At 45.8% G+C, this 25,927-nt stretch overlaps 1 protein-coding gene across 1 annotated transcript in view; it reads right to left on the minus strand.

Annotated features, from left to right (window-relative positions):
• Positions 1-3,131: 3,131 nt before the first annotated feature.
• The window catches only part of LOC147617836 (2-Cys peroxiredoxin BAS1, chloroplastic-like), a 47,085-nt gene continuing 24,289 nt past the window's right edge, over positions 3,132-25,927 (minus strand). The window contains exons 5-7 of the mRNA XM_086775511.1: positions 17,651-17,776; positions 3,650-3,763; positions 3,132-3,578 (exon numbers count right to left, since the gene is read on the minus strand). Coding sequence (XP_086631637.1) covers positions 3,462-3,578; positions 3,650-3,763; positions 17,651-17,776 — 357 coding nt within the window. The 3' untranslated portion in view covers positions 3,132-3,461. The remainder of the gene's footprint in view (positions 3,579-3,649; positions 3,764-17,650; positions 17,777-25,927) is intronic.

Consider the following 25,927-nt stretch of genomic DNA (forward strand, 5'->3'; position numbering starts at 1 on the left):
CAGAGTAGCTCCGGTGTTTGGAGGCGGCCTTGTAGAGAGCTGAGGGGCCTTTGTTTGGTGGTCTCAGCGGCAATCACAGGCACAAGGAGAGGGCGACGGGCTGGTGAGCTAAAGCCGCCGCAGTGCTGCTGGTGGAGACGCCGACTGGATTGTGGCGTTACAGGTGACTCGGGCAGTCGCGACGGGCTGTTCTGCAGGTGATGGCGCCAAAGGGTGGGCCACCGAAGTAGCTGGTAGTCGGGCTGATAGCGCAAGGAGAGTCGAAGGACTGACGGGCTGCAGAGGTGGTAGGCCTCCCGTGTGAAGTGAGAGTGCCGACGTGTGGGCACAAGGTGGTTGACAACGCAGTTGGAGATGTGGCTGCGGGGCTGCTGATGGTGAGTGGTGCCAACGTGTGAGAGGGAGCACGCCTTCGGCAGCAGGGAGTTTTCGTGTGGCTCTCTGGTTTTGAAGGGCTGGATGTGCAGGCGAAGACCAGAGGAGCCGCTTGGGTTCAGTTTGGTCCGCCCCAGAGAAGCGGGATGTAAAGGACTGGAACAGCGGTGCGCAGCTGCTGGTGAGAGACCTAAGAAGGAGGCCGCCGTTGAGGTACAGTTTTTGCAGGTGATTGGAGCGAAGCCAGAGGGCTGCTTTGGCGGGTCGTTTTGAAGGCGGCCACCTTGGAGTAGAGATACTTTTTTGGTCAAGGGTGACGGGCTGGTGATAGTGGAGAGCAAAGGCACAGAGACAAGCTGCATGCGAAGAGGACAGTGTGGAGTGGTGTGGTTACTGGATGCCCAGGAGGGCTCGCGACTAGTGGAGGTTCGCCATGAAGTACAGAGCAGCGAAGGTTGAGCGTGGACGGACTAAGGTGGTGTGGCCTTGGTTCGGTCAGTTAGAGTGGATGCTGAAGATAGGTGGACAGCGTGTGGCTGTGGACAAGTGATCTACGAGGGCTGGTGTGGGCCGCGTAGGTGAAGCCGATAGTGGACAGAGAGCAGGGTGCCGAGTGAAGCACAGAGGGGACAGTGTTGCTGCTTGGTGGTGGGCCGGTAGCAGGGCAGATAAGCTGCAAGAGGAAGTGGGTTTGTTGCGAGCTGGCAGAGGATCAGCACAGAGAGAGAGAAAGAGATGATGGTCGAGCTGCTGCTGACGACACATGCAAAAGTGATGGGCTGCAGAGAGACTTGAGGGTTAGCTGGTGTGGGCGCCTTCTGAAGTGAGTGGCCGGGTTCATTCTGGTGTGATTGGTACAGCAGGCAGGCGTGTGGTTCGTGGTGATTGGGGATGTGGTGTATCCTCGACAGTGACAGGCCTGACTGAGTGTTTTGTTTATGGTTGTGTGAGTAAGGCTTCTGTGTCGGGAGAAGCTTGTATGAAATGTTTTGACTGGAATATAAATGCTGGGTGTTTATCTTGGTCTATGGTGCCCTTCTTTTTTACTGTCTGTCTGGCGTGGGTTGGGTGGTGAAGTGTGAGAGAGTGTTCCAGCCGGTGGCTGGTGGTGCCCCCGTTCGTGTTTGTGTTTCCAAGTTTGCGAGGTGGAAGAGCTGTAGAGGCAGGGTTTTCTTTCTTTTTTTCACCTCACACCACTCATCATCAACTCTAGATCCAAGACACACTACTTTTCCACATGACGTAGTTGAGGGATACCTCTTGGCCATACTCATTCATTAGCCCCATGCTTGATATATTGGAGTGTGGTATACCATCTATTGGGGGCTGATGCTCCTCTCATGTTTCATGTTCCATCTTCCTTGTATTGCATGATGAGATTTCCACATGCATTTTTGTATCAATCTGATGATATAGTTTTGTTTTGTTTTGTTTTATTTCCTATTCCATAGTGAGATATGCCATGGAGGTTATTGCATCACTTTGGTCTCATAGACCCATTGGGTCTTTAGTAAATGCTTAATATATCTTTCTTTCTTTCTCTACCCCAACTATAATACAACTTAAATGCCCTCTAAATGTTTTGTCACAAACAAAGACCTCATAGTTAACCTTGGTGAAACTAAGGTTATGATCTTCCACACTATCCCTAATTACTACAAAGAATCCTTTATGTTTGATGGAGAGATACTGGATATGGCATAAGCATATAGAGACTTCAAAATTATGTTCACACCTAATGATTTTACGATAAGACCAACCACCACATCACACTTTGTCAATATTGAAGGATACTTGATAAAAGTTAATATTACAATACAACATAGTATTGACATTTCAAAGGCACGTAAGGGACCATGGACGAACCAATCCAAGAATTCTAGTTTCAATTCTTTAAATTAGGTTTTTGTGCAATTTATCTTCTCATAATATTATCATGATAATGGCAATGTCACTATAATATAATTGATCTATAATAAATTATGCCATCATTAATAAATGATGTTTATAAACTAACAATTATTAACTAAAGCATGGTTTTCAAAAAAAAACCTAGTGGCATTAAACAATTTACTATATTGTAAATTTTAATGATAATTCGGTATAGTTCATTAAAATAATTAGTTAAAATTTATTTAATATAATATTTAGGCATTATATTAGAAACACACTCTCTCTCTCTCTCTCTCTCTCTCTCTCTCTCTCTCTCTCATATGCACCACTTGCTTACTACACCAAAGCCACACTAATGTGCACAACGCAAAAACTATTAACAGTGGAGGATGTAAGGATATAAAAATGGCCAAAGTCCAAGCAGCCCACAGAGAAGGCAAACGGATAGTCTTTTGTGATGGAACAAAACTAAAACTAAAACTATGGACAGTAGAGGATGTGAGGATACAATAATGACCAAAGTCCAAGCAGCCCACAAAGAAAAAGGCAAATGGACAGTCTTTTGTGATGGAACAAATCTCATTGAAGATTTCAACACCTTCACCATATAGACTAATAGGGCACCTCTTTCTCTTTGGTGTTTCTAGCACTATGATACCACTAAAGACTCTCATGGTCTTCAAGCTTGCTCCAGCAGACATCAATAAAGCTAGAGGTTGTAGCTGATGCTAGTGAAAAAATATATCACTAGATAACACTTGTGTCCTAAAATTCCATGCATATGCAGATAAAAATTGCAAGACAACCACAATTCTTCAACCAGTACACACATAAACTCTACATTTCTATCTAAGAAATAAAGCTTGTTAATACTAGCATGAATTCATTCTATAACAGAACCTTGATATACAACACACATTTCCACGGATGATATATGGAAATAAGGAGCAATTTCTTTATCAAAGCCTTGCTAAATTAATACAGCATTGCAACACAATCATTGCAGAATTGACAAGTATAATATGCAACACATTCACCAAAGGGTTGACAAGTATGCCTGTTATTGAGTCACGAGAAGACCTTTGACACATTCACGGTAGGTTTGACAAGTATGTTTGTTGTGGAGTCATAAGAAGCCCTTTGAAAAATTTGTGGTAGGAAAAAAGTCTGTTACTGTGCTTCCAGCAGCCTGCTCATATGGCTGCAAAGTAGTCTTTACTGAGCTTTGGGCTGGAACTTATCGACTTTTCACCAGGTTTCCACCCCGCAGGGCAGACCTGGTCAGGGTGCTGTTGGACATACTGTATGGCCTGGACCAATAAGATCTCACACCAGGTCAGTAGGAATTCCACGAATCATAATCACACACAATATCACTTACTTGTAGTGTCCTCAGTGTTTCATCCACACTGCGTCCAAAAGCTAGATTATTGACAGTTGCGTACTGGATTATTCCCGAGTTGTCAATAATAAACAAGCCCCTCAAAGCAACACCCTGTTACATCCATTCTTGTTATAATCCTCAAAAATTTTAAGATTGAACTTAATAAAGATTGACTACTGAGTTTTGTGTGTGTTTAGTGAGACGCTCAAAACAGTATGCTTCCTATATATGGAGACCTTTACCTAGAATCAATCTTAACAAAATAATGGTCACTTGTCATAACAGCTTATTAGAGCTCTGTTACTGTTTCCTTAGCCTTCTAGCCCCCTCACATCAGAGAAGAAAAAACCTTCAAATTTGTGTCTTTGAGACCCAATGTGTCAGTGCACATGACACACTGTGTGCTCAAATGGAACTGCCAAGTCACTAAAGATTCTCACAATCACGTGAAAGAGCTCAAAGAGAACTATCATCAACACATGCTGAAAGAACTCACATCATATAATAATAACAACGAGCTCTATAGTCTTTTCCTCTTTTGGTTTTATTTTTGTTGTGCTTCTACTTTTTCTTTTTTGCTGCTTTTTGGATCTATGCCTGTTGGCATCAAGCAAGACTGGACTCATAACTACCTACGTTAATGTATCAATTTGGATTATTTTTTAGCCTGGTTAGCAAATCAAGATCCTCCCCCCAACAGTCATCCCAGCTTACCATCACCAGTTTTTTCCAGCCTAGAGGGGTGGATAAGGAGGCACCAGAGCCCATCGCAGTGGATACGGAAGCCTATACCATAGTGTCCCCTCACAACAGGCCCATGGGAGTCACATCAGATCGGGGGGTGTCATGGCCCTGTGAAAATGGAGCAGGACAAGTGTGGGCATGGTGGTTGCAGAGTCAGAATATTTTATGATTCACATGGGGGGTGCCCGGACAGTGTTTAAGATGTGTGGACATTCCTAGGTGTGAAGGGGGGAACTAGAAACATTAAGTTTTAATGTTTATTGGAGTTTGCCCCTAGGCCTTAGTGGCCCTAGGAACTTATTAAAGTTGGGGCCCTAGGGATTAATTTGGGGAGGAGTTTTCTCTCTCTTCTATCTCTCTCTTCCCTTTTTGGGGAATCGTGTAGCAAAAGTGGGAGTTCCTTCATGCGCATGTATACTAGCGTGGAAAAGCTCAAGCGAAGGGAGAAGGCTGCTGTTTTGCTGTGTGCTGTTGCTGTTTTTCTGAGTGGAATCAGCCGTACAGCACTGTACGGCCAGAACTGGGCAAACATTCTCTCTCTTTCTCCTCTGTTGCTAGCTGCGCACAGAAACTGCTGCTGGAAACTCTGCGCACAGGCCAGTACAGGCTGTACCAGCAAGTACACAGGCTGTACAGCCCTGTACGACAGCCGTACAATGTACGGACAGGGCTGACGCATGCTTTTCTGGGTTCTGAAGCTGCAGGCGGCGCTTGTCAGGTGGCTGGACAGACCTGAATACTCTGATTCAGGTTGGTACAGAAGTGGACAGCAGGCTGTTTGTGCAAATACAACGCCTGGCACGTATCCCGAGGCGGTACAAACGGGTACAGTGCTGATTTTCAGATCTGTATTTTCAAGGACAGCATAGGAGTGAGCATCAGGAGGAGGATACAAGCAAGTGCAAGCACACGTGTGAAGCAAGGTTGTGGATTCAAGTGCCTGCAAGCACAGATTGGTGCTGTTGCTTCCTCCAGTGTTGTTTCACGAGCTGAACTTGGTAAGTTCTGTTTCTGTTCATCTATCTCTCTTTCTACTGCTTGATGTCTGTTGCAGATATGTGTTATCTGGCCCCTTGTGAGAGGAGGGGTATGGCAGATTGACAAGGGATTAAGACAGAGATTGGACAGCACATGTATGTTTGAGCTGAGAAGATGTATCATGCGCTTGAGTTATGCCAGATGTATGCCCATGGCTGGCCTGCTTTGTGATCTTGGCTGATCAGAGGGAGGCACAGTGTGTTGCTTGAGGACACAGATCTGTGTGCATAGATCCTCTGTGCTGAGAAGGATTTGTGGGCCGTCAGATTGGACTTACAGGTGTAAACTCTTGGCTGGTCTTTGTGTTGTACTCGGCCATACATATTATTTTAAATTGAATAAAGAAATACCGCAAGGGGCGCCAAGCTTTGGGGCCAACAGGTGTCGCTGTGTTTTCAGATTTGGGCACTCTAGCTCCAATCTGTGTTTTGTTTCTCATCTAGACTACAAGTGGACGGGTGATTGCTCCTACCGCACTCTGGTTTTCTATCAGAGGCCGGTTTCAAGGTTCCGTTGCCAGGACCAATCATCAACTTTCTGAAGGGGGTGAGCTCGTGGTTGCTTTCAAGAAAGCCATTGCTGAAAATTCAGCAATCATGTCTGATACAGAGGAAGAGTACTTCTATCATGAAGAAGAAGAGCAAGAGACTTCTCCTGAAAGAGATGTATCTGAGGATATTTTTGCAGGAGAACAGGCTGCAGATGTTGAGCCTTATGAGGATGTAACACAGCCAGAAGATGTGCATGGTAAAGAGGATGATGATGCTCGGTTCAACGATCGCTTGGCTAGTGTTATGGATACTTTTATGCAGCTCACACAGAGTGAGAGATTTGCTGAATTTTTGAGATCTCGCACAGAACCCCGCACAGAGCCCCAGAAAAAGAAGAAGAAGGTTCGTTCGAAGAATCTTCCTCAGGGTCATAGTGGTGCCATCCCACAGGAACCATCTTTTGGCCAGTTTCCGAATATGCAGCATGCTTATGGTGCAAACTCTCAGAGTTCCTTCTATGGACAGCCACCTATTCCTCAGCAGAATATGCATCCAGGTTATTTTGGTGGTGGCTCGGTGTTCCAATCCATGACTGGGGGTTATCCTCAGGGAGGCATGGGTATGTATGGGCCTTTTGGAGCCAATTTTCAGCCTGGCATGCAAGGGAATATGTATGGTGGTATGCAGTCCGGTATGGCTGGAAATATGTTTGCAGGCATGCAACCTGGGATGCAAGGCAATATGTTTGGTGGCATGCAGCCAAGTATGCATAATGGAATGTATGGAAACATGGCTGGAATGTATGGTATGCCTGGCATGGGAATGGGAAATGTTGACCCAATGATGGGTATGAATGTTGGGGGCAGCAATCTCACGAAACCACTTCCATATGATAATCTAACGCCTATGGGAAAGGCGAAGGATTACAAGGAAGGGGGAGCTGCAGTGAAGTTTGACACTTTCAGTGGGGCCAAGGATAAATTGAAGGCACTTACCTTTTTACAGCAGTTTGATGCTGCTTTTTCTGGTGGGAATTATAGAGAGTCCTCTAAGGTGAGGAAAGCTGCCACTTTTCTCAAGGGCAATGCTTTGCAGTGGTGGTCTACTCTTCTTTTGCAGGGCATAGCACCCACCACATGGGTCCAATTCAAACAGGTTTTCTCTTCCGTATGGCTCACATCTACATTTGAGGTGGATGTTATGACCGCATGGCACAAGCTGGATGCTTCAAAGTGTGATAGTTTGGAGGATTATAACAAGAAGTTTTGGGAAGCTCTACTCCCAGTGACTTCTTATCGTGCCGTGCCATTATCTGAGCAGGTTGAGAAATATTGTTGTGGGCTGCCCAAGGAGGTATGAGATTATTGTATAAAGACAAGAGTAACGAACATGTCACAGATGATTGAAAATGCTATGAGCTAATGCGTTACTCACAGGTGGTTCATCTGGATTTAAAGGCAGTAAGAAATTGGGCAAGAAAGCTGAAAAATTTGGGCATGCTTCTCGTGATACTAAAGGGTCTTCAGAGACAAAGTATAAGAAGTTGCCAATGCCCAAAAGGACTTCTGAGGAAAGACAGGCTTTGAGAGATGCTCAAAAGTGTTTCTACTGTACTGAAGAGGGGCATATGTCATTCAATTGTCCCAAAAGAACGTCCAAAAAGGACCCTGACAATAAAGGAGAGCCCAAGCCAAAGAAACCAAAGCCTTCTGCAGGCTTAGTTCCTGATCTTGTGGGGGAGCAGCTAAGTGGTGAAGCTACAGAGTTGTGCAGGGCATGGGGCAAAGTGAGAGATCAGAATGCTTTGATCTTCTTTGACACAGGTGCTAGAGCCAACTTCATTTCACCAGATTTGGCTAGCCGATTGGGGATTCGCGCAGAGGAGATGGGGCCGTTACATGAGGCTAACATGGCTTGTCCAGGGTATGCAGAACCCGTTACTCCTATCATTGGGAAGCTTCGGCTTCATTTGCAGGGTTATGTGGACAGCGAGGAGTTCTTCATCATGCCTTTGGATGGCTGCGATGTTTTGTTGGGGATGCCATGGTGCCACAGGGTACATGCGGTGGTGGATACTTACAATAGGAAAATTACTCTGACTCATAGAGGGAAAGAGCATGTATTGGATGTAAAACTCAAAGGGGAATCTGTTCCTATTGTATCCGCTTCGGCGATTTCATCAGTAATGAAAAAGCATCTTTCCACGTACTTGATTTATGTAAAGGATGCACAGGATGATGAGTCTAAGTCTAATTTGTCAATGTTAGATAAGGACAGGGCTGATTTTTTAAGTGAGTTTCAAGACTGTTTTTCCGAGTCATTGCCAGGAGAATTACCTCCTGAGAGGCCAGAAGATCATGCCATAGATCTGATTCCTGGTAGTACTCCACCGAATAGACCGCCGTATCGTGTTAGTGCAGCCCAACAAGAAGAGATTATGAGTCAGGTGCAGGAGCTATTGAATAAGGGGTTGATTCAGCCTAGCTCATCACCCTTTTGCTCACCTGTGCTCTTAGTGCAGAAGAAGGATGGTTCTTGGCGCATGTGTATTGATTACAGGGCGCTGAATAAGAATACCATCAAGAATCGATTCCCCATACCGAGGATCGATGACATCTTGGACCGAGGATCGATGACATCTTGGACCGCTTACAGGGCTCCACAGTTTTTAGTCGTATTGACTTGAAAAGCGGGTATCATCAGATACGCATTAGACCCGAGGATGTGCATAAGACAGCATTCCGAACCACATTTGGGTTGTATGAGTTCTTGGTTATGCCCTTTGGTTTGACGAATGCGCCTGCCACATTTAACAGAATGATGGACAGGATTTTCAGGCCTCATAGAGAGTTTGTGGGCACATTCTTTGATGATATGATTGTGCATTCACGAACTGAGGAAGAGCATAGAAGGCATTTGGCCATTGTGTTTGCAGAACTCAGAAACCATAGATTGGTGGTTAATGGCAAGAAGAGTGAGTTTTTCTTGCAGGAGATACATTTCTTGGGGCATATTGTGTCTGGTCATGGAGTCCGTATGGATCCAGCCAAGGTGGAAGCAATACTTAATTGGCCAGCTTTGAGGACCGTGCATGATGTACGCAGCTTTCTAGGATTGTGTTCCTATTACAGGCGTTACATACGGCACTTTGCTGAAATTGCTTCACCTCTTCATGCTTTGACGAAGAAAGCAACTCCGTTTAGATGGGCTGATCGGGAAATTACAGCATTCAAAAAGCTCAAAGAAAAGCTTACTTCGGACCCAGTATTGGTGTTACCGGACCTCCGAAAGGCTTTTGTTGTCCAGTGTGATGCATGTGGAAGTAGCATTGGTGCAGTTCTCATGCAAGAGGGACATGTGATAGCCTATGAGAGTAGAGTTTTGCAAGATGCTGAGAAGCATTTACAGGTGTATGAGAAAGAGATGTTGGCTATAATTCACGCTCTTTCTACATGGAAACACTACTTGCTTGGGGCTGATTTCACTGTACAGACAGATCATCAGACCTTGCGATATTTCCTCACGCAGACTAAGCTTTCAGAGAAGCATATGCGTTGGGCAAACTTTTTGTCAATGTTTCACTTCCAGATTGTGCATGTGGAAGGCAAAAAGAATGTAGTAGCAAATGCTTTGTCACGCAAGCCACAGGTCTCTGCAGTTTCACTTGCTTATCATCATGAGCTTGATGAAATGAAAGAGCAGTATGTCCATGATGAGGATTTTGAAAGGTTGTATGATCAGATGTCTGAGGGTCAGCGGCATGAGCATTACACTCTCAGAGATGGGTTTTTATTGATGCATGGCAGACTGTGTGTTACCAGGCCATTGCGACTCAAGGTTATGATTGAAAGTCATGCTCCACCGTATGCAGGTCATAGAGGTATTGACGCCACGGTCAAAGCAGTGGAGACTTTCTTTTATTGGCCAACCTTGAGAAGAGATGTTGATGCCTTTGTGAGGCAATGCATCGTATGTCAGAAGGTAAAGTTTGACCGTCAGAAGACACCAGGGTTATTACAGCCTTTACCTATTCCGGATAGACCTTGGGAGAGCATTGCCATGGATTTTGTATTTGATCTTCCACGGACACAAACGGGAAATGATGGCATCTGGACTATCATATGCAGGTTCAGTAAGCAGGCTCATTTCATTCCCGTGCGGAAGACAATTAAAGTGGATCATATGGTGAAGTTGTTCATGGCGAACATCTTCAAGTATCATGGCTTGCCTACGTCTATCATTAGTGACCGTGATCCACGGATGACGAGTTTGTTTTGGAGAGGGTTGTTTGACAACATGGGTACAACTCTCAAGTTTTCATCGTCATTTCATCCACAGACAGATGGTCAGTCAGAAGAGGCTAACTCTACAGTGTTGGATCTTCTCAAGTGTTATGTGTCAGAGCACAAGCAACAATGGGAAAAGTATCTTCCTTTGGTGGAGTTTGCATATAACAACACTGTACATAGCTCGACAGGCAAGGCGCCTTTTGAGATTGTAGAAGGAGGGAAGAAGGTACCACCCATTTTGCATACAAAGGATAAGATCTTTGAGGCTGATCAGTATGTGGAGAGCTTGGATGAAGCTTATCGGAGAGTTAAGTTGGCCCTCCAGAAAACTCAGCAGAAGCAAAAGAAAGCCGCAGACCGTCACAGACGTGATTTACAGTTTGCATTGGGTGATTGGGTTCTTTTGCGCTTTGAAAAGGCTAGACTCAAGAAGATGAAGGGTAAAGAGCGCTTATTCCCTAAGTTGAGCATGCGATATTATGGGCCTTTTCAGGTTTTGGAAAAGATTGGTGAGGTAACCTATCGTTTGAAGTTACCAGATCACTGGAGGATTCACAATGCTTTTCACGTGAGTCTTCTTAGACCTTTCCGTGGGGATGTGCCTGAGGATGTATCAGATGAGGCTCAGCCGGAAGTTGAGGAACTTGATGAGGTTCTGATTCCAGAGCAGATACTGGCACATAAAGAAAGGAAGGTACGAGGTAAAGTTTCCCGTCGCTATCTTGTGAAGTTCAAGAACTATTCACCGATGGATGCGAAGTGGATCGAGGAAGGTGACTTAACAGATTCACCTCAGGTTTTGCAACTTTATCTCGATGCCTTTGAGTTAGAGCCGACTCTTATTGTGGCTCATTCAGGTTCAGCAGAGCATGGGTCTGGAGCATTACCTGATGCTCAAGAGGGGGGTAGCACCTCCACTCCCTTGATACAGACAGGCTCAGATGACATCTAGAGGTCGCTTGGTGCAGATCTTATCTCACCCGAAGGTACTGAGGCTGACAGTACATCTGTTTATGGGACTTCTATGATATATGTGTACTAGTCACATGAGATTTTTGTGGATATGTATGGTTCACAGTGGTATACAACTTGGACTATTACTATGCCATTGGTTTGCAGTGAATGTTGATACATGTGTATGGCTCAGAGAGATTGGGACGCTGATCTTGCCATATTGTATATTTCACTTTGGATATTTTGATGCATCACCAGAATGCAATCGAGGACGCTTGCCATTTTTCAAGAGGGGGGTATGTCATGGCCCTGTGAAAATGGAGCAGGACAAGTGTGGGCATGGTGGTTGCAGAGTCAGAATATTTTATGATTCACATGGGGGGTGCCCGGACAGTGTTTAAGATGTGTGGACATTCCTAGGTGTGAAGGGGGGAACTAGAAACATTAAGTTTTAATGTTTATTGGAGTTTGCCCCTAGGCCTTAGTGGCCCTAGGAACTTATTAAAGTTGGGGCCCTAGGGATTAATTTGGGGAGGAGTTTTCTCTCTCTTCTATCTCTCTCTTCCCTTTTTGGGGAATCGTGTAGCAAAAGTGGGAGTTCCTTCATGCGCATGTATACTAGCGTGGAAAAGCTCAAGCGAAGGGAGAAGGCTGCTGTTTTGCTGTGTGCTGTTGCTGTTTTTCTGAGTGGAATCAGCCGTACAGCACTGTACGGCCAGAACTGGGCAAACATTCTCTCTCTTTCTCCTCTGTTGCTAGCTGCGCACAGAAACTGCTGCTGGAAACTCTGCGCACAGGCCAGTACAGGCTGTACCAGCAAGTACACAGGCCGTACAGCCCTGTACGACAGCCGTACAGTGTACGGACAGGGCTGACGCATGCTTTTCTGGGTTCTGAAGCTGCAGGCGGCGCTTGTCAGGTGGCTGGACAGACCTGAATACTCTGATTCAGGTTGGTACAGAAGTGGACAGCAGGCTGTTTGTGCAAGTACAACGCCTGGCACGTATCCCGAGGCGGTACAGACGGGTACAGTGCTGATTTTCAGATCTGTATTTTCAAGGACAGCATAGGAGTGAGCATCAGGAGGAGGATACAGGCAAGTGCAAGCACACGTGTGAAGCAAGGTTGTGGATTCAAGTGCCTGCAAGCACAGATTGGTGCTGTTGCTTCCTCCAGTGTTGTTTCACGAGCTGAACTTGGTAAGTTCTGTTTCTGTTCATCTATCTCTCTTTCTACTGCTTGATGTCTGTTGCAGATATGTGTTATCTGGCCCCTTGTGAGAGGAGGGGTATGGCAGATTGACAAGGGATTAAGACAGAGATTGGACAGCACATGTATGTTTGAGCTGAGAAGATGTATCATGCACTTGAGTTATGCCAGATGTATGCCCATGGCTGGCCTGCTTTGTGATCTTGGCTGATCAGAGGGAGGCACAGTGTGTTGCTTGAGGACACAGATCTGTGTGCATAGATCCTCTGTGCTGAGAAGGATTTGTGGGCCGTCAGATTGGACTTACAGGTGTAAACTCTTGGCTGGTCTTTGTGTTGTACTCGGCCATACATATTATTTTTAATTGAATAAAGAAATACCGCAAGGGGCGCCAAGCTTTGGGGCCAACAGGTGTCGCTGTGTTTTCAGATTTGGGCACTCTAGCTCCAATCTGTGTTTTGTTTCTCATCTAGACTACAAGTGGACGGGTGATTGCTCCTACCGCACTCTGGTTTTCTATCAGAGGCCGGTTTCAGGGGGCACGCACACTATAGAGATCGTCCCATCGGACCCCAGCCACCCCCAGCTCATCAGCCCCAGATTCAGGAGATCTGGCCTGCCGCCATCGAGCAGCCTCATCCTCACAGTAGACCATCGACATCTCTAGCCTTCTTGTATCACCCATGATGGACATCTTGGATGGGCCCTTGCCTGGTATACAGGGTTGATTGACTATTTTTATTCAGCTCTCCTTCACTTATTGTACCCTATACTTGGCATAGTAGGATCTAGATTTTTCGTCTTGTATAATCTCAAAGTCTGAGATCTTAGCTTTCAGTTTTCGGTTTTAGTTCACTGTTGCTTTCTTATTCATCCATGACCAGATTTCATGGACACTCTGTACATCATTTTGGTCTCATAGACCCTTTGGGTCTTTTGAAGATGTTGATATAACTCTTATGAAGGAAATAGGTTTAAAGAGTGCTTTCTAAGAAGGAAATGCCAAGAACTAGATCCTAGTTTGCTTCTGTTGGTTGGTTTGGCTTATGACTTGGTATAGGTGCAGAGTTTCTGCGTAATGCAATCTCAGAACTAAAAGATACCCTAAAAGGGGGCAAGAGGGAACCAAGCAAGGAGACGCGGGGGGCGGGGGGGGGGGGGGGGGATGCGTGGTTGTTCTAGTTCCACGTGTGATGTTCAATTTTATTACATATACTCCAGGTTTCGTAGCAAGACGAACTGCGTGTGAGAGATCATGGGGTTGATGTGCATGAACATCTGCATGCAAGGAAGGTTTCAAACCACTCACATTCAACTTGCTCCAACTGTCGAAAATCCTCGGGAGCATGGGGTTGATGTGCACCAACATATGCATGCAAAGACGGTTTCAAACCATTCATGCTCAACTTGATCCAACTGCCGCCACAGCGAGAGTGGAAGCCATCTCACAGGCAGGTCCAATTGGTGAAAACTTCATCAGCTTCCAAGGGCTCGGTCCATTCCTCATGAGGAGGAAGAACTTGACAATCCGGTAGTTCCCTTCCAGTGAGTTGGTGAAAGGGGAATGGAAGCTGTTGAAAAATATGGTGGAGAGGGACTCCATGTAGGAGACCATCAGTGACACAAATGACGAATCTCATGCCAACTTACAGAACGCTTGGAATGACGGCTATTGGATTGGGAGTGACGCTCATCTGGTAGCTCCATGAGCAATATGGACGGAGATGGCTAATCCACCTTGGAGGGAGTAAGCTTCTCTACCTTGGGCTTTGAGTAATCAGCCACCTGTTACAAGTGATGGGCCATCATGGATGCCAAATTCGGGACGGCCAAAGATGATGGCACAAGCATTTCCATTTCTTGAAAAGTGGGGCGTGGGGCAGGGGGGCGGTGGGGGTCTAGTCTCACTTGTGATGTTTAATTTTGTCACATATACTCGAGGGTCGTAGCAAGACGAACCACATTTGAGAGATCATGGGGTTATGTACATGAACATCTACATGCAAAGACGGTTTCAAACCATTCACACTCAACTTGCTCCAATTGCCGGAAGGTCCGTGCAAAATCTTTGAAAATGGGCGAGTTAGTGGGTTATCGATTCACCCTCTTTTTGGGTAAATCACTACCCTTCAAATTGCGCTAGTAATCCAAGAGAACAAAATGCTTCAAGATTGCCTTGTTTGAACCTTCCAGTAGGTGACGGCATGGTGCCTTGGGTGGTCTTCCCACCGCCGGCAGCCATCTCGCAAGCAAGTCCAATTGGTGACAACTTCACCATCCATATTTCTGTTGAACTTCAACAGCTTCCAAGGGCTAAATCCATTCCTCACCAAGAGGAAGAACTCAACAATCCGGTAGTTCCTTTTCAGTGAGTTGGTGAAGGAGAATGGAAGCTGTTGGAGAATCCCGTGGAGAGGGACATGTGAAGGAGACCATAAGCGACACCATGGTCACAAGAAACGTTTCGAGGTTTTTGGGGTTTTGTTTGGAAAGGTTTCGTCCCTTGGCTTAGAAACCGTGAGGTTTTGAAAAATCAATAATTTAGCACAAAGCATTTCCATTTCTTGAAAAGTGGGGCGTGGGGCAGGGGAGCCATGGGGGTCTAGTCTCACTTGTGATGTTTAATTTTGTCACATACTCGAGGGTCGTAGCAAGACGAACCACATTTGAGAGATCATGGGGTTATGTACATGAACATCTACATGCAAAGACGGTTTCGAACCATTCACACTCAACTTGCTCCAATTGCCGGAAGGTCCTCGGGAGCATGTGCAAAATCTTTGAAAATGGACGAGTTAGTGGGTTATCGATTCACCCTCTTTTTGGGTAAATCACTACCCTTCAAATTGCGCTAGTAATCCAAGAGAACAAAATGCTTCAAGATTGCCTTGTTTGAACCTTCCAGTAGGTGACGGCATGGTGCCTTGGGTGGTCTTCCCACCGGCAGCCATCTCGCAAGCAAGTCCAACTGGTGACAACTTCACCATCCATATTTCTGTTGAACTTCAACAGCTTCCAAGGGCTAAATCCATTCCTCACCAAGAGGAAGAACTCAACAATCCGGTAGTTCCTTTTCAGAAAAAGTGAGTTGGTGAAGGGGAACGGAAGCTGTTGGAGAATCCCGTGGAGAGGGACTCTGTGAAGGAGACCATAAGCGACACCAAGGTCACAAGAAACGTTTCGAGGTTTTTGGGGTTTTGTTTGGAAAGGTTTCGTCCCTTGGCTTAGAAACCGTGAGGTTTCGAAAAATCAATAATTTGGCACAAGCATTTCCATTTCTTGAAAAGTGGGGCGTGGGACAGGGGGGCTGTGGGGGTCTAGTCTCACTTGTGATGTTTAATTTTGTCACATATACTCGAGGGACGTAGCAAGACGAACCACATTTGAGAGATCATGGGGTTATGTACATGAACATCTACATGCAAAGACGGTTTCAAACCATTCACACTCAACTTGCTCCAATTGCCGGAAGGTCCTCGGGAGCATGTGCAAAATCTTTGAAAATGGGCGAGTTAGTGGGTTATCGATTCACCCTCTTTTTGGGTAAATCACTACCCTTCAAATTGCGCTAGTAATCCAAGAGAACAAAATGCTTCAAGATTGCCTTGTTTGAACCTTCCAGTAGGTGATGGCATGGTGCCTTGGGTGGTCTTCCCACCGGCAGCCATCTCGCAAGCAAGTCCAATTGGTGACAACTTCACCATCCATATTTCTGTTAACAGCTTCCAAGGGCTAAATCCATTCCTAACCAAGAGGAAGAACTCAACAATCCGGTAGTTCCTTTTAAGTGAGTTGGTGAAGGGGAACGGAAGCTGTTGGAGAATCCCGTGGAGAGGGACTCTGTGAAGGAGACCATAAGCGACACCATGGTCACAAGAAACGTTTCGAGGTTTTTGGGGTTTTGTTTCAGAAGGTTTCGTCCCTTGACATAGAAACCGTGAGGTTTCGAAAAATCAATAATTTGGCACAAGCATTTCCATTTCTTGAAAAGTGGGGCGTGGGACAAGGGGGCCGTGGGGGTCTAGTCTCACTTGTGATGTTTAATTTTGTCACATATACTCGAGGGACGTAGCAAGACGAACCACATTTGAGAGATCATGGGGTTATGTACATGAACATCTACATGCAAAGACGGTTTCAAACCATTCACACTCAACTTGCTCCAATTGCCGGAAGGTCCTCGGGAGCATGTGCAAAATCTTTGAAAATGGGCGAGTTAGTGGGTTATCGATTCACCCTCTTTTTGGGTAAATCACTACCCTTCAAATTGCGCTAGTAATCCAAGAGAACAAAATGCTTCAAGATTGCCTTGTTTGAACCTTCCAGTAGGTGACGGCATGGTGCCTTGGGTGGTCTTCCCACCGGCAGCCATCTCGCAAGCAAGTCCAATTGGTGACAACTTCACTATCCATATTTCTGTTGAACTTCAACAGCTTCCAAGGGCTAAATCCATTCCTCACCAAGAGGAAGAACTCAACAATCCGGTAGTTCCTTTTGTAATGATGAAAAAATGGTGTCTTCTCAGTGCTCACACATCTCGAGGAACTATCCTTATTTTGGTGAGGCATTATGGCAATTTCGCTTGATTAGATGCCACAAGTGGTTCAATGAAGGACTCTTCAGAAATTGAAGACGAGAAGGTAGAAATTGGGAAAGATTTAAGACATTGAAGGATGGTCCCTAGCTGCTTGATCATCAGGGGGTTGTTTTCCATCAGCACACACTAGCTTTTCGTGATGACTCTGGACAAAATTTAAACATGCATGAGGAAAGAATTTGGAGATACATGGTGAGTCATTTCCATCTCATGACAGGCAAATTGCATTGATCTCCAGAGACTGTTGCAGCAAGGGTATCATTGCAGAATGATGTAAGTTCAATCTCTGGGGTCAGTGGTTTTGGACAATTTGGCAGAAAGGACGTTCATGGAAGAGCGTGTTCATCTGTTGCCTGAAAATCCTCTTCTCTGTTCCATCTCTGGAGTTAGTGGCATTGGACAATTTGGCAGAGAGAGAGTTCATGGAGTGCTGTGTTCCATCTGTTCCTTGAAGACCTCCCCTCAAAGTTGCCTCCTTTTTGAGCCAAAGTATCATCGCATGAAGCCTACTTTCAAATGCCCTAATTGAAATCAGACTGCTCTACAAAATGGCAAGGAGTTGAAGAGAGAAAAACGTGTTTAGACACTTGTATTTTGCAATACTGAGTGTTTGCTGTTAAAATTTGGCATGGATCTTTGCATTCAGCAAGTCATACAATTTTACAAATCGACTTACTTGATCACGGATCAAGACATTATAAGTTCTTGAAATAGTCTTTGTTAAGTCAGATGCCAAGGGATAGCGAAGGTCACCAAGACCACCTGACTTTCGATCTATTTGCACCCAAGCCAGATGTGAAAACTGCAAAGGTCAATAGAAACAGCAACTGCTCAGCATGTCTTTTGAAGACTAAAGCATGTAAACTATCAAGAATGCATATGACCATGTATGTGGGTGAATGTGCATGGTGCAATAGAAGGGACACACACGTGCATACACATAAGGGCATGTATGTGTATATGTGTATGCATATGGCTACTTGTAGGTGTTATGTATAGGTATATATATATGCATGTGCACATGTATATGTATATACATATATGTATATGCATATACATATATGTATATGTATATGTATACGTATATGTGTGTGGATGTGGATGCACATGCACGTGTGCGCATGTGTGTGTGCAGGTGTATGTGTGGGTGGGGGTGGGGGTGTGCGACACAACTCACTTGTAGGATAGCTTGTACATGCCTGTGGGCAGGTGCAAGTGCCACATGGCAGTGATGACTTGGCGGTGATTACGTGGCACGTTGTGGACCTGGCCAACAACAGTACAACAAACCAACCAGTAGCATTGGTGCATGTATGTACATAAGTAGCGAAATTGTCATATTCATCTTCTTTCCTCAGCGTTGGACGTCACAGAGTGTTTTCTTTGTAGGTGAGGTGCTAGCCAGGAGCGTACAGTAGGTTATAGGGCTGCAGTTGACGTTTCCATTCAGCCATATCTCTTGTACAGTGAAATCGGTTGTAATCGTCCTTTTCTTGTACACAATACAGACAATAGTTTAGGACTTTTGTCTGTGCTGTGTGATACCGACAATAGTTTAGGAGTCTTGTCTGTGTTGTGTGTGATTCCATCGCTCTCTTTTTTCTATCTTTGAAAACTGTAGGATCCGGTAGGGAGCAGGGCGCAGAGCTGAGCGAAAGCAAGACGATAGAGGCCACTGCAGGCCGGGGTCCCCCCGTCCCCCGTCCCTAGATTCCAATAACCCACCATAAAGGTGGGGGGATAGAGGGGACCCCAAGGTGGTTTACCCTTTATATTAAGCCTTTTTTATTGCAACATCATCATGTGGGATATACACACGTGGCAGCTGGGAGAGATGCCCGCCAACACCCCCATGGCGTCCGACACAAATCCACGGGAATGCTTTGCCCAGAAGCAGGGTAACAGACTACCATCGACACATTTCAAGAAGCTTCTGCTCATGCTCCCGAGGACCATCCCCCGATAGAAATGAGAGCGCTTTGCCTAGAAGCAAGGTGAGCAGGTAATCGATCACCAACACGTTTCAAGAAGCTTCTGCTCATGCTCCCAAGGACCATCCCCCGATGGTCGAAGCAAGTTGAGTGTTTTCAAACCGTCCTTGCACGTAGGTGTTCATGCACATCACCCCGTGATCTTTTGGATGTAGTTCATCCTCCTACGACCCTCGAGATGTGAGAAAGTTCCAAGTTTGGAACTCTACAGAAAGTCCAACAGCAAAAGGGCAAGGAGATTCCTAAAGATGGAGTTGTTCATGCCATCAAGGAGAGCAACAGTTCTAGCAGGAGAGAGTTGCAACCATGACTCTCCCAAGAGGAGTTCCAAACCAAGCGACTGGCCGGTCAATGTTTCAAGTGTGACTCCACCAAGCACATACATGAAGAATTGTCCAAGGACCTTAGAGAAGCAATCCGAGGAGGACACTTCTTCAAAACCGGAGGATCAGTTTGAGGAGGTGGCTTCTTCAAAACCAAAGGATGAGTGTGAAGGAGTGTCACGACCCTGTGAATTTGTGCAACATAAGTATGAGCATGGTGGTCGGTGAGCAAGACAGATTTTTAATGTTCACACTTGGGGCAAGGGTGACATTAGGAATTAATAAGGTCCTTTTTATAAACCCCATGTGTGGAGGGGACAAGGGGACAGGTTTTAAAAACTAATAAAACCCCATGTGCGGAGGGGACAAGGTAACAAAGGTTTTATTAAAAACAAATGAGAGAACCCTTTGTGGTGGTCGTGGGCCTTTTTTTTTGGGGGGGGGGGGGGGGCTTACATTATTTTTTGGGGAGAGAAGTCAACTGCACGAAAAAGCCTTTCTCTCATGCTTTTGGAAGGCTGGCGGGGAGTTTGCAGGGGCGCACAGGGGCTGAACAGCAGGAGGACTGGAGTTGGGCTGCTCACGCTGGCTGGTTCTCTCTCTGGGCACACAGGCGGGCTGGTTGCAGGAAGACTGGAGTCAGGCTGCACACGTCTTTTCCCCTCTCTTGGCTACTGCAGAGCTGCAGGTCTCTCTCTATCTCTTCGTGGGCAGGTGGGGCTGCAAGAAGTGGCAACCAACAGGCTTTTCTGTTTCTCTCCTTTGCAAACAGGCGGGCAGGAATCTCTCTCTCTGGACTGCAGGCTTTTTCCCATGCTTCTCTCTCTCTCTCTCTCTCTCTCTCTCTCTCTCTCTCTCTCTCGTGGAAGACAGTGAACAGCAGGAGGAGCAAGTGGAAGGGGGCGGACTGCTACTGTGCAGGGACAGCCGGCGACTGTTAATTTCTCTCTCTTTTCTTTTACAGGCTTGTGGGCGGTGTCAGACGCACACAGGTTAAAGCTCTTCTTTCTCCGGCTCGTGGGCTGTTCGGGAGTGCTACTCTTGGTTCCTTGTGAGAGGAGGGATTTGCAGCCTACGGGGGCAAAAACAGGAGCATATTTAGCATGTTTTTGGAAGAGTCTACGAACTGATGTATGGCTGTGTTTTTGGCTGTGCATAGGCCAGTTAGATGCGTATTCAAGGCCTCGTGGATGTACTATCTTGGTTGATTAGAGGTGAATAACAGTGTGGTGTTTTGGGACACAAGGCTGTGTGAAACCTCTATGCTAAGAGGTCCAGAGGACTGGCAGTTTGGACATGCATATGTATAAGCCATGAATGGCCATGATGTATTAAGTTAAACCCTTCCGTTGAATGTGAATAAAGAAATACCGAAAGGGGGGCCAAGCTTTGGGGCCAACAAGTGTCGTTGTTCTTTTTGTGTAGGAGCACTCTAGCTCCCTTTTGTCTGTCTTATTTGCTGGACTACAACTGTGTTTGGGTGACTGCTAGTCTACCGCATTTTGGTTTTTACCCGAGGCCGGTTTCAAGATTCTGTTGCCGGGACCATCACCAACTTTCCCAAGGGGGTGAGCTTGTAGCCTTGTGGTTATCTCGAGGAAAGTCGTTGCTGAAAATTTGAGCAAGACGTCAGACTATGAGGATTACTATGACCTATGATGATGAGGAAGAGCAGGAGACCACTCCTGAGAGGACTGAATTTGAGGATGTACTTGCAGGAGAACAAGCTGCAGAAGATTCACATTATGAGGATGTAACGCAGCCAGAAGATATGCCAAGTAAAGAGGAAGATGATGCCCAATTCAAAGCCCGTTTAGCAGGGGTAGTGGATGTGCTCATGCAGCTCACACAAAGTGAGAAGTTTGCTGAATTTATGAGGGCCCCTTTTAAGCCTAAGAAGAAGAAGAAGAAGAAGGTGTGTTCTAGGAACCCACCTCAGGGCAATCGTTGTTGGGGTAAAGGCGTTATGCCCACCCTTATAGTGTGTACAAGCCCATAAGTTATAGACTATAGTACATAGTACACTTAGTACATTTAATGTACTAAGTGCACTATGTGTACTAGTGCAATATACATGTGTGATAGGGGAGTCACACACTCACACTTGATGAGTTGACTTATCCCCACAACTCTCTCTCTCTCTCTCTCCCTTGCTTCTCTGTGTATGTCTCCCACATGACCTAACCCTAATTTCTGTTTCTCCCATCAACTGGTATCAGAGCCGGTGCCCTTCGAATCTCTGTGCAGACAGCAGCTCGACTCTCCCATTCAATTGGTCGTGGTGGCAAAAGGTAGCCAACAGCCAGTTGTAGGCTTGCAGCAAAGCAGTGAAGTGCAAGCAGGCTTGCTCGTGTGAATGTGGTGAGGCGTTCATCAGCCAGCGAGGAACACAAGCAAAGGCAGTCGGAGTAGTCAGGCGCCTACAACAACTGAAGCGCAAGGACACGACAAGAGCACCACACAGGCTGCGCCCAACAGGAGAAGAACCAGCAGGCAGCGCAGCAGGTAGTCTACGCTGCCCAACAGTCGCAGCAGCCAAAGCAGCATAGCGGGGCGTCCGTCGAGTACTAGTCTTAGTACTAGGCGAAACAGGCGGCATCGCAGCAACGGAGCGAACAACCAGAGTCGTCGACTGCAAGTGTAGGCGCTAGGCGAAACTGAAGCGAAAGCGTAAAAGCCATACAACTAGGCGAAGGCTTTCGATCGTAGGCTGGCGGGCGTTGAGCCATTGGCAAAGGCGTGTTAATCACCATCAGCGCGTGGCCCATACTAATTGCCCAGAGCCGCCCTCGCTTACAGGCTCAAAGTTGCCGCCGACTGGACCCCTCGCTTCACCCACTGCAGTCCAACAGAAGGAGATGGAGTAGGAGATCTTAACCTATGGACTCGTTAGCCTCGTGCTTCAATGGAATGCTGTAGAAGAAGCAACAAGCAGGAGCAACAGCATCAACATCAGCAAGAATTGCCCCCCTCTCCTGCAACAACATCTGCAAATTGAAGAAAAATCAGAAATTACAAGGTATTTGCCTCGATTTTTTTTGGGATTTGCAATTGAGCAAGTACAATCAACAATTGAGCAGGTACAGGTGCCCAATTGCTCAATTTTTGAGCAAAATTGGCAAAATTGGGTGACATTGGTCACAATCAGGATAAATTTGCAGGAAATTGGTCAAATCAAGATCAATTTGTAGGAAATTGAATGTCAAAATTTGGGGCTTTTGATGTAATTGTGCAATTAAGCACTCATACATGTTGTATGATGTGAAAAATCGCACATTTGGGCAAAATTGCTGCAAATTGCAGTGCAAATCAAGGGGCTTTTGTGCCGATTTGGTTGATTTGCATGCAGGCAATCGCGTTTGATGCTGTGGATAATGTGTTGATGCCTTACAAGCACTCAATGTGCCTGTAAATCAAGGGGCTTTCATGTATTTGATGTATATGTGGCCAGGGGGAAGCATCGTGAACACTCTGGATGCCTTCATGTGCGTCAATGTACCATGTATGATCAGCAATTGATCTTAAATCAAGGGGCTTTTCAAGTTTGTATGCTTGTTGAGCTTGGCAAAGCAGCATGCAAGACATTTATGCCTTGAATCCTCAAAAATCAGCTTGCAGTCAAGGGGCTTTTGCCCAATTTCTGTTCGGGACTGTTGTATGCAGTGTACAGGACTGTAAAAGTCTGATTTTCACTCATTTGGACAGCCAGGAGAGCATTTATTGCTACTGTACCTGCTGGTACAGATTTGGCACAGCTTTGTGCATGTTTTGGCATGGCTGTACACTGTTTTGAGTGACCAAAAGGTTCAATTTCAGCTGCTGTACTTGCCGGTACAGGTTTGGTACATTACAGGTGAGCACTTAGTACTGCTGTACAGTACTTTGGAAGGGCAAAAGAGCACATTTAAGGTGCTGTCCAAAATCTGCAGCAACCAGATTTTGGTGTTTTCATCACATAAAGTAGGAGAAAAGTTGCATTCTTGCTTCCGCAGTGGGAGATAAACTTTGGGAGAACAACTGTGAGCACTTTGTGTGCCTTTGGTGCAGTGTTTGCACATTTTTGCAGGGAGTCAGGCATTTACAGGTTGCATATTGCTATGGCAACCACAGGTGAGAGCTCTTCATTGCTTCACATCAAAAAGCTTGAAGGCTCGCATAATTATGATATTTGGCAAACCCAGTGCTACAATGTGTTGCTCCAGAAAAAGCAGCACAAGCCTATCAAAGAAAGGGGTGTAATGCCCGCTTCTCTTACTGCTGAAGAGTGGGAAGATATGGATGAGCTGGCAAGATCTACTATCATGTTGTCTGTGTCAGACTCATTACTTTTCAGCATTCGTGAAGAGAAGACAGCTTGGGGAATGTGGCAGAGATTGCAGGACTTGTATGCCCAACAAAGTGCCTCAAGCAAAGTGTATTGGTTGAAGAAACTCATAGGTCTTCAGATGAAGGAAGGGGCGTCTATGACAGCCCATCTAAATGAGTTTAATGGTATTGTCAGCCAGGTCATCAATCAAAAGTTGGCAATGGACGATAAGTTCAAAGCCACTTTTTTGTTATGCACTTTGCCAGAGAGTTGGGACACATTCAGGACAGCCACTAGCAATTCGAATGCTATGCTGTCATATGCAAATGTTGAGGGTGCTCTTCTTCAAGAAGAGATGAACAGGAAAAACAACTCTGTTGGAAAGTCCAATGCAATGAATGCACGTGGGAGATCCCAACAAAGGGGTAAAAGCCAAGAACGGGGAAGGAGCAAGTCTCGCTCCAAAAAGGATTTGGAATGCCATTATTGTGGCAAAAAGGGACACATTAAAAAGCAATGCTACAAATGGAAAAATGATCAAAAAGAAAAGGGAAAAGGCAAAGACAAAGAGAAAGATGAAGCCAAAGATGTAAAGCCAAAGGGCAAAAGTGGAGTCAAGATTGAAGAAATCAATGTGTCATATGCAGGTGGCAGTGAGGATGAGGTCCTATTTACTTCTTCACTTGATGCCCATTCACTTCTTACAGGTGGTCATGGTATGCACTCATGGATCATTGATTCAGGTGCCTCCTTTCATGTCACAGGTTGCAGAGACTTGTTTGTCAGGTATACTGCTGGCAATGAAGGAGTGGTTTATTTGGGTGATAACCATGCATGCAAAATTCTTGGCAGAGGTGATGTGAGGCTTGTGTTTTCAGATGGCTCACAGCTTATGCTCCATGATGTCAGGCATGTGCCTGAGATCAAGAAGAATCTGCTTTCTACTGGACAGCTTGATGATGCTGATTATGTTACCACATTTGGTAGTGGAAAGTGGAAGATTAGTAAGGGCTCACTGGTTGTTGCCAGAGGCTCTAAGGTGGACACTCTTTACTTTATGCATGCAGGTGTTTGTCACCATGCTAATGTAAATGCAACCGAGCTGCCGGAAATTTCTATGTGGCATAGCCGGTTGGGACACATGAGTGTCAAGGGAATGGAGCAATTGTCTCGTTTGGGTTACTTGCCTTCTCTAAAGTTTTCAAGTTTTCAGTTTTGTGAGCATTGTATATATGGTAGGCAACTACAGTGCCCCCACAAGAAAGCTCTTGGACAGAAAGATGCTCAGTTAGAGCTTGTGCATACAGATGTATGTGAGATGCCTCAGCTTTCTTTGGGAGGGGCAAAATACTTTGTCTTTTATAGATGATGCCACACGCAAGGTGTGGGTTTATCCTCTTCGTTTGAAGAGTGATACATTCTCAGTGTTTGAGAAGTTTGTTGCTCTTGTTGAGAATCAAACTGGCAAAACACTGAAGGCTTTGCGTTCCGACAATGGTGGAGAGTATATGTCCAAACAGTTTCAGGACTTTTGTGATGCTAAAGGCATCAAGAGGGAGTTCTCTACTCCTTATGATCCTCCACAAAACGGGACAGCAGAGAGGATGAACAGGACCATTCAGGAGAAGGTCCGTTCTATGTTGTCACATGCTGCATTACCTCATGGTTTTTGGGCTGAAGCTGTTATGACAGCCGTTCACCTTATAAACAGGTCACCTAACACGAGGCTTGGTGGGAAAGTGCCAGAAGAAGTATGGACAGGGAAGCCTCCGTCATACAAGCACTTGAGAGTGTTTGGTTGCGTTGCGTACGTGCACATACGCAGGGAACTGCACACCAAACTTGATCCTAAGTCTCACAAATGCATATTCCTAGGATATGGTGACAGAGGTGAAATGGGGTATAGACTTTGGGATCCCATAAATAGAAAGATCATACGCAGCAATGATGTCATTTTTGATGAAACATGCATGTATAAGGAGCCTGCAAGGCAACAGGAGCCTGGCAGAATCATCTTTGATGATGATGGACATCATGGACAACAACAAAGGGCTGTAAATCAGCCATTACAGCAGGAAAACCAGCCCTTAAATGGTGCTGAAAATGGTCCAAATGGACAGCCAGAGATGGCAGAAGATATCCCTATGGATATACCACAGTTGGAGGAGATACCGGGCATGATTTTTCAGCCTTATGGCATGGAACAGGAGCCACCAATGGGTGATATGCAGGCTGGACAGCAACCTGCAAATGATGGTCATTGGGTACGGAGGTCCACTAGACCCTCCAGAGCCCCTGACAGGTTTGTTCCAGGGGTTGACTACTTGATGCTC

Source organism: Cibotium barometz, chromosome 36 (genome assembly GCF_041138505.1).
Source record: "Cibotium barometz isolate CiBa-2024 chromosome 36, ASM4113850v1, whole genome shotgun sequence".
NCBI lineage: Eukaryota > Viridiplantae > Streptophyta > Polypodiopsida > Cyatheales > Cibotiaceae > Cibotium > Cibotium barometz.